This window comes from Cheilinus undulatus, linkage group 23, assembly GCF_018320785.1.
Source record: "Cheilinus undulatus linkage group 23, ASM1832078v1, whole genome shotgun sequence".
In the NCBI taxonomy this organism is placed as follows: Eukaryota; Metazoa; Chordata; class Actinopteri; order Labriformes; family Labridae; genus Cheilinus; species Cheilinus undulatus.
The window spans coordinates 13,366,320-13,387,380 of NC_054887.1; the positions used below are offsets into that span (position 1 = coordinate 13,366,320).

Below are 21,061 nucleotides of genomic sequence, written 5' to 3' on the forward strand. Positions count from 1 at the left end.
GTTTGCAAAGACTTAACTCTAAGATTAAGGCTTTAAGACTGCACCCTCAAATTCCACATACTCCACTTGTGCCACATTCCAGGCATGCTGGCTTTGCTCCAACCAAAAATCTCACATTGGGAACATTTCTGGAGCTCTGTGCAGCCAGAAACTCGAGATCACAAGATCACAGAAGAACTACAAGTTCATGCAGGACAAATTATTTTTCCTTTCTGGGGTTGATTTTCAGTTCATTTCAATGTTATTCTGTGATGTTTGGTCTGCCATGGGTGAGTACATCAGAAGGTTGACGTTTGCTACAAAGGATGTGGGGTTCATGTAAAACTATGTGGTTTTTTACCTCAAAGGTTAACTCCGAGGTGACCCTCTGACTGCTAACATGCAGCGTGAGACAAAATGTTGATGTAGTGATAAATTATTATCAGGAGTCTGTGCATTTTGTCATGATTTGAAGTTGATTGGACGTTCTTTCACCTATTTATTCTGATCTGAGTGGACTGATTTGGCAGTGAAAATAGACCTGGAGCAAATCTTCAGTGGCTACTGATAAATCCAGTGGGGCTGTACCATTTGTATGGCTTTAAGAGATTCAGTTGGTTTATTTTCAGCAAAAGAAGAATTAATGACTTGCCAGATTATTTGCAAATAGACTCCAAGGTAAGGATGGCAGTCAAAACTGATCCAAGGCACTCTGATGTTATAAAGAAACCTTTGTTAAACAGATTAAGATTTTTATTTGTGGGCTTTTTATGCTTTTATTGACAGTGGACAGAATCACAAACAGGGATGAGAGAGCTGGGGAGAGACATGAAGAGCACGTGATCACGGTAATAACTGCTGTCAGCATCAGCCGTAAATATTCGTTTACAGCCTTGTTACAGTCACGATGATTGGTGAGGTGCCACGGTGTAGTCCGTCATGATTGTGGATCAAGTCTTGACTTTTTCTAATTGGATGGAAATGCACTTAAAGGGCCTTTATAAATGAACAGTTCAGGTGTTATGAAGTATCATCTGCAGTGAAACCCGCAGCACCCTCTCTGCTTTAGTCGTAGAATAAAGGCACCTCAGTGCCTCATGAGCCCTGGAGCCTCTTTACTTCGTCTCCCTTCCTCTCAAAGTTTTAAATGAATATGAAAATAAATGAGAAAAAGCCCTAAGCCTCCCCGCCGGGCTCAGGATGTTCTCTGTCTGAGAGCGCCCTTCAGATTTTCCCAGAACAGCGGCGAGGTGATTCAAATGATCATCAAGGAGCTGCTAAAAACACGCTTTGCTGTGATTTGGTCTCACAAGCTCCTGGATGTGACTGCATGGGGAATAATCACGCTTTAATGAGCGAGGATTTGAGTGTTTGAAATACGGGGACTATTTTCTCTGAAAGAGGCTTCATGCTAACAGCAGAAATTTAGATAAACATCCAGTCTTATTTTATATCTGTTAGGCTGAATTTTGTAGTGAGTAACATGGACAAATATGTCTGCCCTATGGAAGGATGAATTCAGTCAACCAGCGGTGTTCTGCTCACGTGCATCCTCCCCTGTGCTAAAGGCTCTTTAAAATCATGTCAAAAGAGGAGTTGAAGTTGTGTTACTTTTGCAGAGATGTACTTTTTTGAAGTCAACATAAGGGAAGCTTTGGTGCAAACATCATATCAAAACCAAACACCATGTTTACAGATGTTTTCTCAGGCCTGATGCAATCACCTGCAATCAGACCAAGGGTAAGTAAGGGAGTGTTTCTCCAGCTCCGTTTATCCGACCTGGACTCTAGTATTTATAATCAATGGCAGGTATTATTCCAACAAGTCGGTCTGTCCTCTGGCACTCAGCCACGTGTGCACAGCATTAAATGATTTCCAGTAATCCCCTCCAGCATCTTTTACAGCAGAAGAAGTTTCAGTGAGAATCAGCAGAGCAGATATTTTTCACACTGATGGTTTTGGTAAATATTATATGGACTGGTGATGTTCAGTGAAGGGTTGTAAATGCTCTCTGTGAGTCTAAACGGCCTCAGCTGAACTTGATTTCTCACTGAGATTGGAGTTTATGAACTTAAGTATTAGAGACTGTTGTGTTTGTGTCAGAAAGCTCAAGAACATAAAATGCCATGAGCTCACCATTTGCAATGGGTTAAAATTTCTTGAGCCACACTCAATGTTGGCTCAATGAGTCAACCATCCAGCTAAGGCTGCCTACACCCTACATGACTTTAAACCCAATTTGACATCCAGATCCAAGCACACTTGACCCCAAAATCTGGTTTATTTTATCCATGTGAATCATACCTAAGTCTGAAGCGCCTGTGCCGGAGTACTGGGTACCCACCAGTGAGTAGAAGTCAATCCTAAACATCACCCGTCTGTTGAAAAGCGGTTCAATCCATGCAACACAGACCCATTTCATCCTCTGAGCTGCTTGGTAGATGTGAAAGTAGGAAGAGGATTGATGTTGGTGGAACCCATCTAAACCAGTCACAAAAAGTAAGAACATTTGTGTTCGGTAGATTTTTTTTTTGTTGTTGTTGTAACAATGCTTCTTCAAAAATCTTTATAAAGTTGGAAAGCCTGTTTATTGCCCATTTGAATGGTGCCACATTTGTGGGAACATGCATTTGTAGGATGAGCAGCAGAGCTGAGTATGTGGGTTGTGCCCAGGAAAAATTTACCAAATCTCCTCTGCTAGCTTATTCTGTCATTGATTCTTGTTTGGTGTTTGGTGGATTGGATGATTAAAGTTTGAAAAAAAAGACATATTGGCATTTAACAACTATTTCATTTAACAAAGAGGAACTTCAGTAGCGTGTGGAAGAACCATACACATTCCTTTAAAAGGAAATAAACTAAATCCTGCATCTTCCTTCATGGTTGTGCAGAGGTGTCGGCCTTTAACTGCTGTGAAACAATCAGGAAATAACATCTTTTCTCTCTGTGCCACCACCCTGTTTGAGCAACAAGACACATACACACTACGCACCTGTGATTTGACCAAATACACCCATGTTAAGGTCACGTTAACCTGGTTATCCCTGTAGAAATGTCATGGTTGTAAGTGAATGATAATAGTTTTAATGTAAATAGTGTGCTTCCATTTTCCCTCTTTGTGTTATTGACCATCTCCGCCTTCACATCAGTCTATCCCAGATTAATTTCCCCTCTTTTTCCGCCTCAGGCTCTTAAGTAAAGTCTGTTCTTCCTCCATTCAAATGTCACTCACTGTGCAGAAGTTTAAATGAAGACTTTTATAAAAGCAGAAAGTTTCTATGTGTCCCCTGAGGGTAGTTTCTCTCCTCTCATCTCACCAGGGTGTACTGTTCTCCTCCGCAGCTCGCCTTTTATTAATGACTGTCTGCTCTCCTCGTTTTGCTGTTTTGTGATATTTTCATCTTGTTAATATCTTGTTCTGTTCATGTCCCTGGTGTTTTGTTAAAGCTCTCTGCTCACTCCATCCTCACGAGTTAAGAAGAAGGAAGGGTTTTTAAAGGGTTTGTCTGGACCGTTTCTGACACTCGGCCTTTTTCTGTCTCTCTTCCTGCTTCCTCCATCTGTCTCTTCTGTTAATAATTCACTGATTCCTCTCACATGTCTGACTGTTCAAACAACACAAAAATATGAAAACGGAGGAGGATCGCAGCCGACAGACCAACAAGAACAACTAAAAAGAGAGAAGCAGAGCTGCTTATGTCGAGCTAATGGGGGTCTCTCTGAAAGATGGTGGGCTGATGAGCTGATCAAAGACATGGCAGGAAAGCTGATGGAAAAATAGCTCAGTTTTAAATTAATAATCAGATCCCCTGGAGCCAGACATGGCTAGATTGATATTAAAAGAGAACAAAGAGGTTTAGGTTCGACAACGAAAGCTCCACATTTTCATATGGACGAGTTAGACCCTGAAAAGCAGCTGAGCTGAAAAGTGTGTGAAGGTATTGTTGGGTTCTGATGCCCAACTTACTTATCTATTTCACTTTTAAACCTCTTTTCATTACTGTTCTGCCCATTTTTGTGATTTGCTTTACACTTATAACCCATTTTTTCATCTTAACTCACTTTTGCCCCTTTTAACCCCTTTTTAGCACTTTTTAACTGCTTTTCACCTTTTCCTTGTCATTTTTGCCCCTTTTCTTTAATCCAATTTTTGCTGCTGTTTTACATTTTTTTGTCTTTTGATCCATTTTAGCAACTTTTGCCTATTTTTGCCACTTTTTGACCGCTTTTCACCTTTTGTTTCCAGCCAATTTTGGCTTTGATTGGCCCATTTTTGTCTCCACAATATCTCGTTTTTTCCTCCCAACTCATTTGTTGCAATTTTCGCATATTTTGCCCCTTTCAACTCATTTTTGGTACTTTTCAACTATTTTTCACTTTTTTTTTTTGCTAGTTTTTTCTCCTTCTTGACTTTCTAAGCCAATTTCGCTGCTATCCTGTCTTTGTTTCTTTATCCCATTTTAGCAATTTTTGCCACTTTTTTTCTTACCAACTTTTACATCAGCCACTTTTGGCTTTGTTTAGCTCATTATTTTAGCTATCCTATTTTTGTCTCTATTATCCCTTTTTTCATAATGCGCTTGTTATCTCAATGACACTAGAAAAGAGGGAAACTTAATGTCCTTTCAAGAATAAATAAAGGTTTGAGTTGATTTTAATTTAATTTTATCTCTATCATCCCATTTTTGCTTCCTATCTCATTTTTGCCTTTTTTGCCTATTTTTCCCTCTTTTAAACCATTTTTGGCTCTTTTTAACCACTTTTCACCATTTTTCTTCCCATCCATTTTGCCTCTTTTTACCTTTCTTATGTGGTTTTTGCTTCTGCTATCCCATTTATGCCTCTTTTGACCAGTTTTTGCATTCCTCTAACCACTTTTTACCACATCTTTAAACCAATATTTGACCATTTTCATCTTTTTTTGCCTCTGTTCACAATTAATGAATTAAATTTCCCTCTAAGCTCCTTCTACTTTATTCTTTGGAATCCTGATGTTTGTGCACATCATGCTTAGCTGCAGTCAAACATTAGTTTCCAAATGGTCTATTTCAACATGATCATAAAAAGGACCATGATTTTCCTTTCCTCCATGGGCCCCCAAAAGCTCCCACCTTTATAACACTTAAGGGCAGCCTTGCTGGAAAATGAAGGGACAATCATGAGACTATGTTTCCTCAACAACACATATGGCTGGGTTAAAATAGCCTTCAAAAATTGAGCAGATTTGGAAATTGATGGTTAAGGTGCATTGTTTAACATAATTAGGAAGAAAAGCTAAAAAAAAAAAAAAGCACCCCTCCTGGTTTGCACTATAAGAAATTGCTGAATACTTTGCAAGGAGCAAGTGATATTCATGTCTTATTTTATTTTTGCTTTTTTAATGTTTTTATTTCTGTCATCATTTATTTGAGTTCTTATTATTTATCTCCCTCCTTTTTTCTTTTTCCAGCATGAACTGTAGAAAACTTGTTCATCCTGACAAGCCCACAGAGGCTCTCGACAGGTAAAGATCCTTCACACTGCTGAACGCGCTGCTTCAGCTTTAATGCTTTAATACCAAAGTTTGCTCTGATACTAAAGTTTGCTTTTGCAGCAACTAAAACTTGCGGCAGTTGCATGCAGAATGTTGCTAGTGGTGGATTTCTTTATCTAAGGAGGTTCGCTTGTTTGCCATGCTGACACTGACTTGTTTCTTATTACTGTAACAAGCATTTCTGAAGTTTTTAACGCACCTTTGCATACAGTTACTTAAACTTTAACAATGAACATTTTTCCAAATCTAAGCAAGTAGTTTTCATGATGTGAAATGGCTAATAATTAATAATTAAATTAAATAATTAAATTAATGAGTGAATTTTAGCAGTGATAGGGCTCAAAATAAAAATAAAAACTGATGTATTCCATTTAAGTTTCTGTTTTAATGTTGTAAAACTGACCAAAATTACACATATTTTATCATTTATACCATTTATTTTTCCTTAAAATTTCCTCTGAAAATAAAAGAGACACCAAAGATGTAAAGTGTGTAACTTAATTTTGGCAGAAATAAGGTTTACAGTAAAAATAAATACGCATATAAACCACAGTATTAGTAAGTATTAAATAAAACTGTCAAAAGGTTAACGAAAAAAATGGAGCAAAAATCACACCTATTTTACTATTTATACCTCGAAAATTTCTATAAATTAGTAAAAGCTTACAGTGGATCACTCTTGGATTTTTTTATAAACCTGTGACAAAATCCAACTAAACTAGAGTGCTATAAGCCAACATTGTAAGTTATTTTTCAAGAAAGTACCCTTAGTATGGGTTGCTTGATGAAGTGGCCTTGTGTTTTTTATAGACAACATTTTACACTCCTAAACAGGTGTATGTCCAAATACGGTTCCTCCATTTTTCACTTTAAAACTAAAGTAATTGCTAGAAATCCTAGGTAAATCAAAACTCTCGTGAAATTAAGCGCTACTATTCACCTTTATCATGTGTGAGTTTCATCAGCTTTTCATGGTTAGTTGTGATTTTAGGCTGTTTTTTCCGGGACCAAGAGACATTTTTCAAGTTCTGGAGGAGTTTGAGACACTCTGGGCCATTGCTTATTAGTTGGATGGTCTGATTTCACATTCTGTGATGTTGACTGACCTCCACTGATTGGCTGAGAAAAATCACAGAGTCTTTGACAAAAGCAGTTAACTGAATCGACCATTGGTTCTTTGCCCCATAAAAGGTTAAAGGACTGAAAGTTGGTCATTTTTCCATCCTAAAACTTTAAATTGTGTATTTAAAGGACTGAAGTTTTAGGTCTGAATTACAATAAAATATTGGTGTTGAAATCAGCATCAGCTAAAATAGATTTGTAAATTCTGGCATATCAGATATTGTCAAAAGTCTTATATCGTACTTCTCTTCTGATATTATTGGCACAATATTAGTATACATAGATAATAGCTTAAAAGGTAAAACAGGTCAAGGAGGATCAGCTATGCTACGTTTCTCTACAACCTGCCACACAAATTGTTCGGGAGTGTCAGAGGCATTTGCGTGGGCACTCTCCAGTTCAACTGGACTACTTAATGGGAGCTACTGCTCTGCCTCTATGCAGCCTTTTTATTTAGCAAGATATTTTTTCCCTCGACGAAGAATCTTGTGGCGTTTCAGTCTCATGAGATCTCACATCACTCCCTTACTTTCCTTGCTTCAAATTATCAGGTATATATTTATGGTATTGTGAGGTTGTAGGCAGCACCTTAATATTGGTATCTGCAAAAAAAGATGAGTTTGGAAGTGTGTGCTTATCAGACAGCAGCAAAAGTCCAAATGGTCCATCCCTAATTTTCTTGCTGGAAAAGACGTTTTCCACAAGCTTGTATGATATCAGCCTTATTTCAAGAAAAGGACTACACTACCCACAATCCTAGAGTGTCTAGAGTGTGATTTTTATGATTGGTTGGCCAGCTATAACCCACAAAACGTCCTTGATTGGCTGCTGTGTTGGAGTTAACAGCTCTGGAACAGTTGGTGCTACATGCATCAACTGACTCCAGATCAGCCAACAGAAAAATTTCAGTTGCAGATGCTGTATTTCAACCTGTAGAGGTCAGTCACTATGTAGATTTCTGACACAGATTGCTCAGATGTCAAGATCTGGAACCAACACTACTAAATACAAATAAACATACAGTAGGTTTTCTGCTGAAAAAGGTGGTCTTGTGGTTTTATTACTCTTTGAACAAGTAAAACTTGACTCTGCACTAACAGATATGGTATAAATCTTTCCTTATTCCACTGTCAGACAGCAAATAAGCCAATCTTTTCCTTTAATTTGACTCTAATCCAAACATCGATCCCACACTTTGCCAGCAGTGAATAACATTCATCTAACATGTCAGGACGCCTCCAGCAGCCTTCAGCTGTCTTCATCTTTAATTCAAGACTTCATTCCTCCATGTGAGAATACTTTCCTCTTGTTTCCCTCTCACTAACTTTATTTCACTCTGTGTGATGAGCCGCTGTGCTGCGCTGTTGCTGAAATGATATTGTGTATGATTGATGGGTTGTGTCTGCAGTGTGCAGCGGGGAAAGTTAAAGTTTGCTCTCGGAGTAATAACTCTGTGTTGGATTTAATAGGAAGTATCTCTTTTTTTGTTGCTTCCTGATCAAATTAAATCTTTTTTTCCTTCAGCGTTGGTTTTTATTACCTCTGAAATGAAGAAATGAAATCAGATGTCAGCCTGCCACAGTGACTATGCAGACACGTTTTCCTCTCTGATGATAAGACAGTTTATATGCAGACGATGGGTTTTTCTCTGAGCTACAGCTCTGAACGCTCTCATGTGGAGCTGAGTCATTGATTACAGACAAAAACATTAAAGCAACAACATTCCTGGGAACTAAACCTTTAAATATTCTCACACATAGGGGGTTTAACCATTAGGTAATTAACTGAAGCCTCATACAGCATTGGGCCTCAAGGCGTAGGAAAAGGTGTGCATCAAATGTGAGGTATCAACTGACAATTTCTATTTCATGCAACGTGCACATAGTGTTTAAAATAGCATCAAAATAGAGTTTCATGAAGTCATAGTTAAAGTTAAGAGAAGTGACTTCCTTTTGCCAGTAGGTGGCTCAATGATGAGATGTTTACGTATGGCCATGTTCAGTGTGATACTATTGTCTTGCTAGAAACCTTGGAAGAACACAGAACAAAATATAAGATAATATACAGAAGTTTTAACAGGTTAAAGTCAATTAGCACCATCAGAAATGCCTTATTTTGAAATTGAGATGAAGCTGGTGGACTTCCTGTCAAGATTTGGGCATGTGTCTAGAGGCTTTTTTGTGGGTCTGGTGATGACCCATATAGCCTACAGACCAAAAATCATAAGCCTAGGTTGAAAAGTGTGTGTGGGCTGAATGTTTTTAAAGGAAAAATCTAAATTCAGAGGAAAAAATGTACAATTGGCAGAAGGGGGTGGTGTGGCGAAGTAATTATATTGATGCATCGATGTATTTGGAGTCAATGTGTGATCATTGTCATGAAGTTTGATGATGATTAGAATAAGCATTGTAGAATTAAATGGAATTACTGTGCAGAAAACACTGCAAAAAACAGTAAAATACAGCCCAAGTTTGGGCTCCTCTCCCAGCTCTGTGCTATGGCAAAAACTCAAGCTTTTAATAAATTTTGATCTTCATCATGTCTAGAATAAACACAAAAGATTTTTTTGTCAATCAGATAAAATCCCTTGGACGAGTTCATTAAAATGTAAAACCTGTCCATCGGCGAAAATGCCAAAATTTGACCTTTAGCTGTTTGTCATGCATTTCCTGTACATTTTAGAGGATGGTCCCAAGAGACTTTTATTTTTGTCTAGACCTGGTTCATATGGGTGCCAATTTTCATGCATGTAGCTTTTACTCAGTCCTCTTTATCACATTTGGGGACAACAATTACCCTAATATTAATAACAACTAAGATTTCAGTAGGGTCCTTGCTTTGAGGTTTGATGCTTGGGCCCTAATTAGCCTTTTTAAGATCTGTTGTAACTACTTTTTCTTGGTGTTAAATATCTAAATTGATCACAAACATTGCAGTCCATGATTCTTAACTCATAAAACCTGTGATATTGCCATATTCATTTTTTCAGGACTGACCTTATAAACATGGTCGTTTTTAAAGCTTGTATTTTATGTAGTGCAGTGTTACTGCAGTAATAAACTATATTTGACTAAAACTACACGTGTGCAGAAGGAATAAAGTGTTTGACATATAGCTGAGTCATCTCTCAGTCACATCCAGAGAAAATAAACATCGATGCTCACAGTGCATAGGATGACTAACTGCACTCAAACATATCACAGTAAAACTACATTTACTTTATTCTGGAGCTTTCTCTGATGCTGCTTCGATGTGTGAGTAACAGTAATGTCACAGGAACCGGTTTGATCAGAGAAATGAGAACAAACAGGGACGAGTTTAAGGAGGAGAGGTTAATAAAGGATCCGTTTACTGCAGGAGTGAGGGATGAAGAAACAGACTAGATGAGACAGAGAGGAGAGCGGAAAAATGGGGAAACCACAGGGTTAGCCGTGTGATTCTCACTGTGTTTGTTAGTCAGCCTACTTTAGATGTAGGGCTCTTGTTACTGCAGGCAAGTGAAGGCCTTCTCTCTCACTCACAGTCAATTGGCCAGCGATTCAGTGTCACTGACACAGCCACGAAATGGGAGCAATTTCACAACATCCGCCTCTGGCAACAATACCTCACTGTGTTAGTTGTCTAAATGCCTTCACTTCCACACACACAAATAACAGACTATTTTGTAGCTGCTTCAGCCGAAAAATATTCCATAATGAGTCGGTCATTCTTGCTTGAAATTCTTGAGCTTTTGCCGTTAGATAATGACGGTTTCAGGATGCTTTGGCTGACTGGTGTTCATGCACCCACATGCTTAGACATTTAAACATCCTCACACAGCGCTAGATGAGTTAAAGAAGGGCCTTTGGAAAGTATGTTAAATGGGATGAATATTACTAAGGAATATATGTCACTCTGCAGATGTCTCATCGAAACACAATACAACCTCAATTCCAAAAAAGTTGGGGCACTGTGTAAAATGTAAATAAAAACTGAATTGTCAAATCTCTTAAACCCGTATTTCTTTCACAGTAGAACATGAACAACAGATGTTGAAACTGAGAGATTTTACCATATCATGAAAAAATAGCTCGTTTTGAATTTGATGGCAGTAATGCTTCTCAAAAAAGCAGAGACAGGCCAAGAAAAGGCTGGAAAATTAAGTGGTACTAATAAAAACAGCTGGAGGAGCATTTTACAACTTAATATGTTAATTGGCAACAGGTCAGTAACATGACTAGGTATAAAAGGAGCATTTTAGAGAGGCAGAGTCTCTCAGAAGTAAAGATGGTCTGTGGAAAAACTGTCTAGAAATTGTGGATTAAATCAGAAAAATGTTCCTCAGTGTAATATTGGGAAGACTTTGAATATCCTGCCATCTACAATAATATCATCAAAAGATTCATAGAATCTGGAGAAATCTCTGTGAGCAAGGGACAAGGCTGAAGGTCAGTACTGGATGCTTGTGATCTTGGGGCCGTCAGGTGGCACTGCATTAAAAAGAGGCATGGTTCTGTACTGGAAATCACTTCTTGGGCTCAAGAGCGCTTCCAAAACACAGTTCCCAATGCCATCTACAAATGTAAGTGAAAGTTGAATCATGCGTTAAAGAAGCCATTTGTGAACAGGATTCAGAAACACTGTGGTATGAGGTTGCATTAATGCCTATGGTAATGGTAGCTTACTTATGGGGAAAGGCTCTATCAAAAAGTACATAGCAGTTCTAGAGAAACATATGCTCCCATCAAGAGAACGTCTCTTTCAGGAAAGGCCTTGAACATTTCAGCAAGACAATGCTAAACCACGTACCACATCCATCACAACGGCAGGGCTTCACAGTAGGAGAGTCCAGGTGCTGAATTGGCCTGCCTGCAGTCCAAACCTTTCACCAATATAGAACATTGGAGCATCATTAAGGAAAAATCCAGCAATGAAGACCCAGAATTGTTGAGCAGCTAGAATCCTATGTCAAACAAGACTGGTAAACATGGTAAACATGGCCCTGTCCCTACTTTTTTTAGATGTTTTGCTGCCATCAAATTTGAAATGAGCTAAAATATTCATGAAATGGTAAAATGTCTCAGTTTTAACATCAGAATGTGTGAATAAAATATTTGTTCTGTTTTCTTTTACATTTCACACAGCACCCCAACTTTTTCGTAGTGGGTTGTAAATGCTGGTGACTCCTTGATTGTACTTTCTAACTTCACAAACATTTTCCCTGGACATTAATGTCTGAAATCCGAGCATTTGTATTGAAATGTACTTGAGACATACTGTATTCTGGACTGGAAGGGAGTTTCGTGCAGGGGCTAGTCAAACTTTTTTTTTTTTCTTTCTTTTCTTTTCTTTTCACAGGAATGTGAATATAAGGCTACATAAACCTGCAACAAATGGAGTTTCTTTAGAGCAAAGCCTCCCTAATGAAAGAATAATCATAGTTTTATTTGCACAACAGACAGAGGAACACTGAGTCAAAATTAGGCTGGTTCTGCAGGTCTCTAAAGTGCCCTAAAATGCTGCTTAGCCTTTAAGAGTACTCATGATACTATACCTCTGCAGATCCCTTAGCTCACATTTACCCCATTAAGAGCTTTGCATCAAATGCAACAAGCCAACAGGCCAAATTTAAAGATGGAAACTGCTGTAGTCACTTTAATAAACTTGCATTATTAGAATTACTTTAGTGTAAGCACATTTTAAACCCTCTCGTTAAACGTTTTTTTTTTAGAGGTCGTTCCCAGCGTTTAAACAGACTTGTATATTTGCGATGTATTGACATGAGAGTAAACCAACGTTTCCATTTGATATGTGACTTTATATATTCTTTAATTTGCACACTTTGGGGTTTTCCATCCATCTTCGGGGAGCTAAAAGTTGCAGAGTCAGCTGAAATGCAGAAAGGTTGATTATCACAGCTGCCAGTGAAGAATATAGAAAAGCTGCTGATGTGCTGCAGGGCATTTAAATGGCCAACGTGCCAATTATTCTGCTTCCAGCATGCTGATTTGATGAAATTACAGTGCTTTAGTACGTGATAAATTATGAGTGATAAAATGTGCTTTTATTTAAGATACGCGCTGTGCAGAATAATGAATGAAATGAAAAAAGGATCAAGAGTTATGCTGAAAAGAGCCATCTTATTGGTTTTCACGCCAGCAGAACAGGTGATCATCAAACTAGAACTCCATAAGCTTTCTGTACTTAGCCATTGTTTTTTTTAGATGTGCAATTACAGCCCTAATAGGGGAGAAAAAAATGATAATAATGGCAACAGTAGCCCGGTCTGGGTTGCCATGCATCCTTTTATGATGTGAAATGCATTAAAAAGGGATAAATCAGGCTGAACATAAGGTCATGACAATGCATGTTTTTGCATTTTATACAGGTATGTTGTTCACACTGGTATGTAAGATGGAGCCAAATTCCTAGGTATAAAGTGCATCTCAAATAGGGGTGTGTCTTGGCAAGGATTTGGTGATACGATACATATCGCGATACAGGGGTGCCAATATCGATATATTGTGATATATTGTGGTACTATGAGCAAGGCGATATGTTGCGATATTTTTGTTAAATATATATATATACACACACACAGTGCTTAACAAATTTGTTAGACCACCTGTCTAAGAGACCATCTAGCATCATGAAGTGCTTTAATGTGGACTCTTTCATTTTCAGTGAGCTCTCGACATTTTACTATTTTGAACAGGAATGAGGAATTTCAAACTGAATTCACCTTTTCATACCCAAGTTTGAGCCGGCTCACTTGGCTTCTCTTAGAATTAAAAAAATGAATCAAGCATAACATTCAACCAGTAAATCAGTAAATTTAAAAATTCATGGATAACAATAATAATTATATTTTAGCATTAAAAATATTATTTCAGTTAAAGAGCTTCTACTTATTGGTGTATTAACCATTGCAGAAACATAAAACATGATTTTGGTAATTACCAATGCTGTTAATTTAGGGCAGCTGTGGCATAAACCATACTTTGGGTGGTGGTCTAATAAATTTTTTAAGCACTGTATATATGAATATATATATATATATTCCAGGAGGTCACCTGTGATAGTCCGTTATTTAATTCTGAAGCTCTCTTTTGTTAATAAATTCTTTAAGCTCAAGTTTTATCTCGAGCTGCAGGTTTTATATTGTTTCCCAGAGGATGTGTCACTTTAAACCCATAAAGTAAGACCCCTATAAAGATGCCCCAGCCCAGACTCTCCTCAGAATTATCCGGGGGGAATGACAGCAGCCCCAGCTCCACACTGAGCAGACGTCATAAAAAACGTGTGTTGTCGGTGTCAACAACAATAACAAGGTGGACAATGAGTTCCTCTGAGCTGATTAGCGTCTGTTCTGCTGACCTTGGAGCAGAGATAAAGCTGTCACTGTCTGGAAGTTTTAATCACACCTTGAACTTTCTTCTCCTCACATTAGCTGTTGTCCTTCCACCAGACGAAGGGGCAAAAACTTTGAGCTGGTTCAATTTGTCAGGCTGGGTTGGCAGGCCATTTAAATTGGTCTGACGGCGAGGCATACATCAGAGGTGACGCCCGGAGAATAATCGCTGTGATTCATGCTGCCGACTCTCTTCCTTCACATTCTCACTTTCTTTATCTCCTCGTCTCCGTTACCTCCCACTCTGCTGCCTCTCAATCTCATCGTCCCTCTCGTTAATGACCTCGACAGAGATAGTGTGTCATTAAGAGAGAGAAGATAGGGTCTGCTTGATGAGATGGAGGGTCGGGCTAATTGGCTGCTCGGATTGTTGTTAAGACAAATTCTGTCTCAGGATTAGCGACTCCTCTCAGTCATTCTGGAGGAACACTCAGTTAAGATACAGCATCCAGCATTGCCTCTACCTGCAAACAATTATTTTGACTGAATGAACTCATTTAACCAAGGGCACATTCACACCTGCCATCTTCAATCACACTTTGAGCTGTTTACATCTGAAGGCACTCAAACTTAAGAAACCCTGTCCCTCTTATTTTACCTCTTCCTTAAAGTGTTGCATGGTTTAGTTGTGTGATATATAAAGTTAAATGCTAAGTAATCTCCCTCCCTCTTTATGCAGGCCGGCCCCCAAGGCTTCATCAGAGCAGGGCAGCAGCAGCGACAAGAAGGAACGTCCCATGAGCACCATGAGCGAGGCATCAAACTACACCGGTGGTTCTGACTACAGCACCTTCCCAGGCAGCCCAGCCACCACAGTCACCACAGGAACCACCACCACCACCTCCACATCATCCACACGGGTCAGTTTTCTTCTCTGAGATATCTTTGCAGCTTTTGGACCAGTGGCCTACAAAACAAACCTTGCAAAGCTGATGGGTTGCTAAGATTCCATGTCTGCCATCAGTGAGATCAATCTTGCAGAGCTTTAACCTGAAATGCTTGTACCAAGTCTGGCAATAGACAGATCAGTCCAGAAGCTATGCTATGAAGTTTAGCCAAACAACAGTGGCAACCGATGGAGAGATTAGCATGAATGCAGCTATTGCAGCAGTTTGATCTGAACTGGTCTCTTCTTAAAAGAAGAGCAAAAGACTACGCTGAAAGCTTTTCTTGGTGGAAAAGGTGTGTAGGTCTGGGTCCTGTACAGTAAAAGCAAATCGTAATTTGTTAGTGACACCAACAGATGACCAGATTGGTGTAAATGTTGATAATTACAGCTTACCGCTCACAAAAACTACAAATCCACTATCTCAAAATATTAGAATATCACAAAACATCATTTCACACTCACTGTATCTATGCAGCATGGCAAAGAGACAATCAGTCCGTGGAACTGCTGGGGTGTTATGAAGCCCAGGTTGCTCTGATAGCAGCTTTCAGCTCATCGGTATTGCTGAGTCCAGTGTCTCTCATTTTACTCTTGACATTCCCCAGAGATTCTCTGCAGGGTTCAGGTCAGGCCAGTTGGCTGGCCAATCAAACACAGTAATACCATGGTCAGCAAACCAGTTCCTTGTAGTTTTGGCTTCACTGTAGGCAGCTGCCAAGTCCTGCTGGAAAAGGAAATAAGCATCTCCATAAAGCTTCTCAGCAGATGAAAGCATGAAGCGATCCAAAATCTCCTGGTAGATGGCCAGCAGTGTTGGTTCTGGGTTTCATAAAGACCAGTGGACCAACACCAGCAAATGGCATTGTACCTCAAACCATCATCGACTGAAAACTTCACACTGGACTTCAAGCACCTTGGATTTTGTGCTTGTCTGATCTTCCACCATTCTCTGGTTCAAGAGTGACTCAACACTAAGAATGCGACACTTAAAGACCTTCTCCTGGACCGGTCTGTGTGTGGTAGCTCTTGATCCACTGACTCCAGCCTCAGTCCACTCCTTGTGAAACCCCCCAAAGTTCCTGGCTCTTCTTGAAATTTGTTTGACAATCCTTTTCTTATCACACTTTTGTTTTCCAATCTTCTTTTAACGTATATGTTTTGATACAGCCTATGAGAGCAGCCTGTCTTGTCAGCAGTGACCTTGTGTGGCTTGCCCTCCTTGTTCAAAGGGGGTCAATGATTGTCTTCTGGACATTTGCCATGTCAGCAGTATTCCCTACGACTGTGGTTGATGCACCTGTAGTTGGTTTCTGCAGAATGTAGCTAATGTTAGCAGCGCTAGCACCACTGGTCTTTGATCCTCAAAGGTTAATGTCCACATTCCTGGGCTGAATATGATCTTTTAATGCTTCGGATATATGTGAGAATAACCTGACACAGCCTTTGCGCAACTTTATCCCCATGTTCTAGATCAGAATATTCTGAAAGGTGCTGTTCCCAAGAGATGCTATCGATGCTATCAGTTCACTGTTGTTTACATCGGGGTAAAGAGTGCTACAGCTGCAAAGCAGAAGAGCTGCAGTGGCTACTGGTGGCAGGTGGCTGCGTTACAGCTTAGACAGAGTAATCAACTGGGATTTTGGGCCTGAATGAATAAAACTATAAGGAATTACGTTTGCTTAGTAATTGCACACGTCCTGTGATAAAGTGGGCCAAGGAGTGAAAATGAACTGAGAAAATGCAATCATACAAAGGATAAGATCAGCAGCATGTTGGGTTAAAAAAGTTCCACTAGTATTTTTTGCATTTATTTTTAACTGATCCGTCAAAGAACTTATTTGCGTGTCTGTGCAGCTTTTCTTAGTTCCCATCATGCTCTACTGGAGGTCAACTGCAGGCCATTAATAGTAGTGAGTGATCAGTAACTCCTAGCGCTCAGTGACCGTCCTGGAAAGTGTCCATGTCATGTCACTTCCTCTTATCTCCCATGGAAGAAGACGACGTTTAAAGTAGGCTAACCCATTTGTGAGCTTGTCGTGTTCTCGGGTCACTGCGCTGCACCATCCAACATCCCATAAACCTCACAACCACGCAGAAAATAAATATGCATGAGTCGATCAATCAGAAGTGCTGCGCCTTCATAAATAAGTGATGCTTTTACTATTATTACTTCTGCTTACACTGACCAAAAGAAAGTGTTACTCCGCGTAGCTTCACGTATTTATGAGAAGTCATTATTTATAACCCAGCTGTACCGGTCCTGCTCCGTGCTCTGCCTGGGAAACATCTCGAACACACCAACGCGTAGAGACACGATTGAAGAAGAAGCCTTTGAGGGGAAAAAGGTCAGAGCAGATCTAAAGAAGCTGGTATTTTGCGGCGTTAATAAGTTGTGTGTCTTTCCCTTTGCTTAGAATGTCAAACAGACACAAACAAATTCTGCAGCAAAAGAAGTCTGAGCTGAAGTTCACACAGTTCAAAGATGGAGCTGTTTTTTAGTGTGTGTTCTCATTTAGATGGTTTATTTTGGAACATCCTCAGGAAATTGAAAATTGCAGCAGCCCAAAAGTGCAAAAAAAATAATAAATTGATGAGGGCTGGATTTGATCAAATATATTGGTGAATTTTTATCTTTATGGAAAGAACATGGGGAAACTGGAAATGATTTTATCAATTCTGTGTGGATGAATTTGAGGATCCTGCAAAAACCTTTACCTCCAACCAAATCCTAAACTTATATTTCAGAGAAACAACACTGACTTTGACTCAGGACTTATTGTTTGATATTGCTGGATGAAATTAAATACATTTGTGTCCAACATCAACAAAGAGGCCTGAAACCAGTAGAGAGCAGACTTAATGCTGCAGGTTTGGTTTATCAGTAAAGCATAATGATTGATCATTAAAGATATATTCTTCACAGGGCCACCCCTGGCCAAAGTGAGGCCCTAAGCAGAATCTGGTATGATCCCCCCAATCAATCTAAATTAAAAAGACACAGTTCTTAGTTCTTATTAGCGGACACCCTAGGGAGGGGACACAGCCTACTTATTGATTGATCATGGATGGCTTGTGAGGGTTAATTTACTAAAGTGTGACGCCCAGGTAAAGTTTATGTTTTGCATATGCTTCTTATGCGTTACCTGGATCATATTTATCAAACAAACAGTGGCCTGATGAGCAGGGAGGGAGAAAAACGCTCAAAGCGAGGCCCCCACAAATGATGAGACCGTGGTCTGCATATAGATAAAGAACCTCACCCTCCAGGTATTTTTGAAAAGTTTTATCTTAAAAAAAAACGTCAGATATGTGTAAAATAAATATTCCATGCTATGAATTTGTGAAACAGTCAATTTGGTGTGTCAAGGTAGCACTGCATGATTCGAACCTGGGCACACTTACACCAGATAATCCATATTGTACCTCAACACACCTGACAAGTCTAAGGTAACATTTTAATCTTTATGTGTCCCTTTTGACCATTTTGGGACAATTTCATGTTCGTCTCAACACCATTTTGAGATTTCATGCTGCAGACATGAGCTTTGGCTGTTTGGGGGATTTGTACGGCATTTCGAACAATCCTGATGTATGTGTCCCTGGTGTCCATTTTGCACCCATCTGCCTCAGTTATAATTAGATTATTACCGCCACCAAGGAGGTTATGTGATCGGGTGGGTTTGTTTGTTTGTTAGTTTGTTAGCAACTAACTCAAAAGGCCATGGACGGATTTTCATGAAATTTTAAGGAAATATCAGAAAAGGCATAAGGAAGAACAGATTAGATTTTGGGACTGATCCAGATTACCATCTGGATCCAGGAATTTTTTAAAGGATTCTTTACTACTGGGAGATAGGGCTAATGGCGGACGTCTGCACTCTATGAGTGCTTTTTCTAGTTCCTTTTATTTTTAAGTTTGAAACAAATATGAAGGCATAATAGTTTTATCCATATATTTGAAATGAGCCATTACTGACCAAAGGGACCAAAATGTCAGTTGTTTTTTTTTTTTCTTTTTTACACTTTTGATTGCATCAAAAACAGCGGCATATACTAGGCTCTGATAACAAGAACAAAAATGTTTGACTTTGCATGCAGTATATTAATAATAACTAATATTTTCATGTCTTTTTTCCCATCGAAAACACCAAAGATCCGCCATGACTGGCGAATGAGGGGTTAAGATTTTTCAAACTTATGAATTTTTAATTTTCATTATTAGTAGAGGGGCTGGTTATAAAATTAACAAAAAAAAAAAAACAGGTTAAAAAAAAAAAAAAAGGGTAATTTTTTTAATAGCCTTTTGTATGAAATGAGTATTTTTGGTCCAAAGTGGTAAAAATGGGTGTAAAAATAAAGGGATGCATGAAGGTTAAGAGTAACAGTTGGACCCAAAATCAGTGACTAAATTACATCCAAAGAAAGTGTTATTTCAGTTGCAAAACTTTGATTGAATCAATCTGCAGGATCCTGAAAGTCATCCCAAATCTTTGGTGAGATAGATCCAGAGAAAGTGGTACGTCTTTTGCAGAACGAAAGGAATACAGCCTAGTTACAGCCCAGGGCCATTTACAGCTTTGATATTTTACATCCCTGTGATGTTTCACCACTGCTCTGTCCCAGAAATGTAAACGAGGGACCAAGCAATCCCCCTCTGTGCCATTGGTGGAAACAGAGCAAGAAGTGAGAAAGGAATCAGTGTTTGGAGCTCCCATTGTGCCATGCTTACTGCTCTCCAAAAGAGCCAATAGGCATTCTGATTTAACAGAAGAATCAACCTTGCATTATCATGCTGAAGTGCCCAGTATGAATGTCTTAAGGCACAATAATGGCTGCTGCAGAAATGCACTGTGAAGCCCCCTCTGTTTCTCCTCAAGCTGGTGTACAAGATTACCTTGAAGAAGACTGTTTGCAGATGTAGACTTTGGACTCAAAGGTAGCATCTTCGCTGCAGGTTTCTGCAGTAATTGCAAAAAAAAATGGCAGTTTCCTCTGTAAACCTTGTCCTTGTTAAATAAAAGGCTTTTCATTCTTAAAAATAAAGCTGGAGCAATCACAGGAGTGAATGCAAAACTTCAGAAAAACATTCAGACTAAACAAGTTGATTTCAATGACAGCTTGTGATGATTGCTTCAGTTGTTATTTCCTCCACTTTGTCCTAAATTTGCAGAACATATTTCCTCCCTCTCACATGTACTGACTTAAAGCTGATTTTTATGCTGCAGTGCTGCGTTTTCACTAAGTGAGCCATGATGTATGGGGGATGTGAGATATGTCTTTGTTTAATGAGCTGAACACATCTGCCTCTGTTGCTGCTTTTTATAGCTGCTGTTTTAGTATACGAGCCTCTTTACAAGCACAACACCAAACACATGTCACATCGCGTAGAGACAAGGAGAGAAAAGATGATATTCTGGGTTATTTTATCTCTGCAGAGTTCCTCCTGCTGGGTTCTGTTTGTGGGAGATAGAAGATGAAAAAAAAAGCCCATTTAATTTTGTTTTTCAGATATTTTAGATATTTTATGCTTCTTTTTTATTCAAAACTGTGCCATTTTCATTTTAGGTAATGTAAATTATTACTTGGTTTATTAAAATTCTCTGTGTTTGTGTGTTTAACAGCCGTCCAGATCTTCCAAAAAAGTCCACAACTTTGGGAAGAGGTCAAACTCCATCAAGAGGAACCCCAATGCTCCGGTGGTGAAGAGCAACTGGCTTTACAAACAGGTACAGAAGAAGTTTTGAAGAATGGTTTAAACCTTTCTCCCCCTTTGGGAGAAGACAGACGGCGACTTAAATAGTGGGGCGACGGTTCGGGACAATATAAGTATGAATCAGTAATAAAGATAAATACTAAAGATTATATAGTGTTTCTACAGCTGACTCAGTATAGCAAGGGGAAAGGCCTACAGGAATAGTTATTTCAGCTCAGTTTTCCACCTCAACAGATGACACATTGTGTGTTCTTAAAGGTAAACATATTTTGGTCGACTGAAGCTTGTCCAGTCACCAGCCATCAGAGGAATAAATCGACACCCATAAACTTATCTCACACCAAATTTCAATTCAGCCCATCTAGTTGAGGTTGGTTCTTCCAATTTATCTTCAGAAAGTTGAAGAAGGAATGTAAAACACTGGCTTTCAGTAAG

General features: G+C 39.1%; 1 protein-coding gene across 9 annotated transcripts in view; it reads left to right on the plus strand.

The window, feature by feature from the left end:
• Positions 1 to 21,061, plus strand: part of LOC121505164 (pleckstrin homology domain-containing family A member 5-like) — a 296,479-nt gene that overhangs the window by 210,348 nt on the left and 65,070 nt on the right. For 6 of the 9 annotated variants that reach the window (XM_041780235.1, XM_041780239.1, XM_041780237.1 and 3 more), the window contains exons 5-7: positions 5,429 to 5,482; positions 14,704 to 14,884; positions 20,535 to 20,639. In XM_041780235.1, the coding sequence (XP_041636169.1) occupies positions 5,429 to 5,482; positions 14,704 to 14,884; positions 20,535 to 20,639 (340 nt within the window). The remainder of the gene's footprint in view (positions 1 to 5,428; positions 5,483 to 14,703; positions 14,885 to 20,534; positions 20,640 to 21,061) is intronic. The other 3 variants (XM_041780236.1, XM_041780243.1, XM_041780244.1) reach the window with 1 other exon arrangement.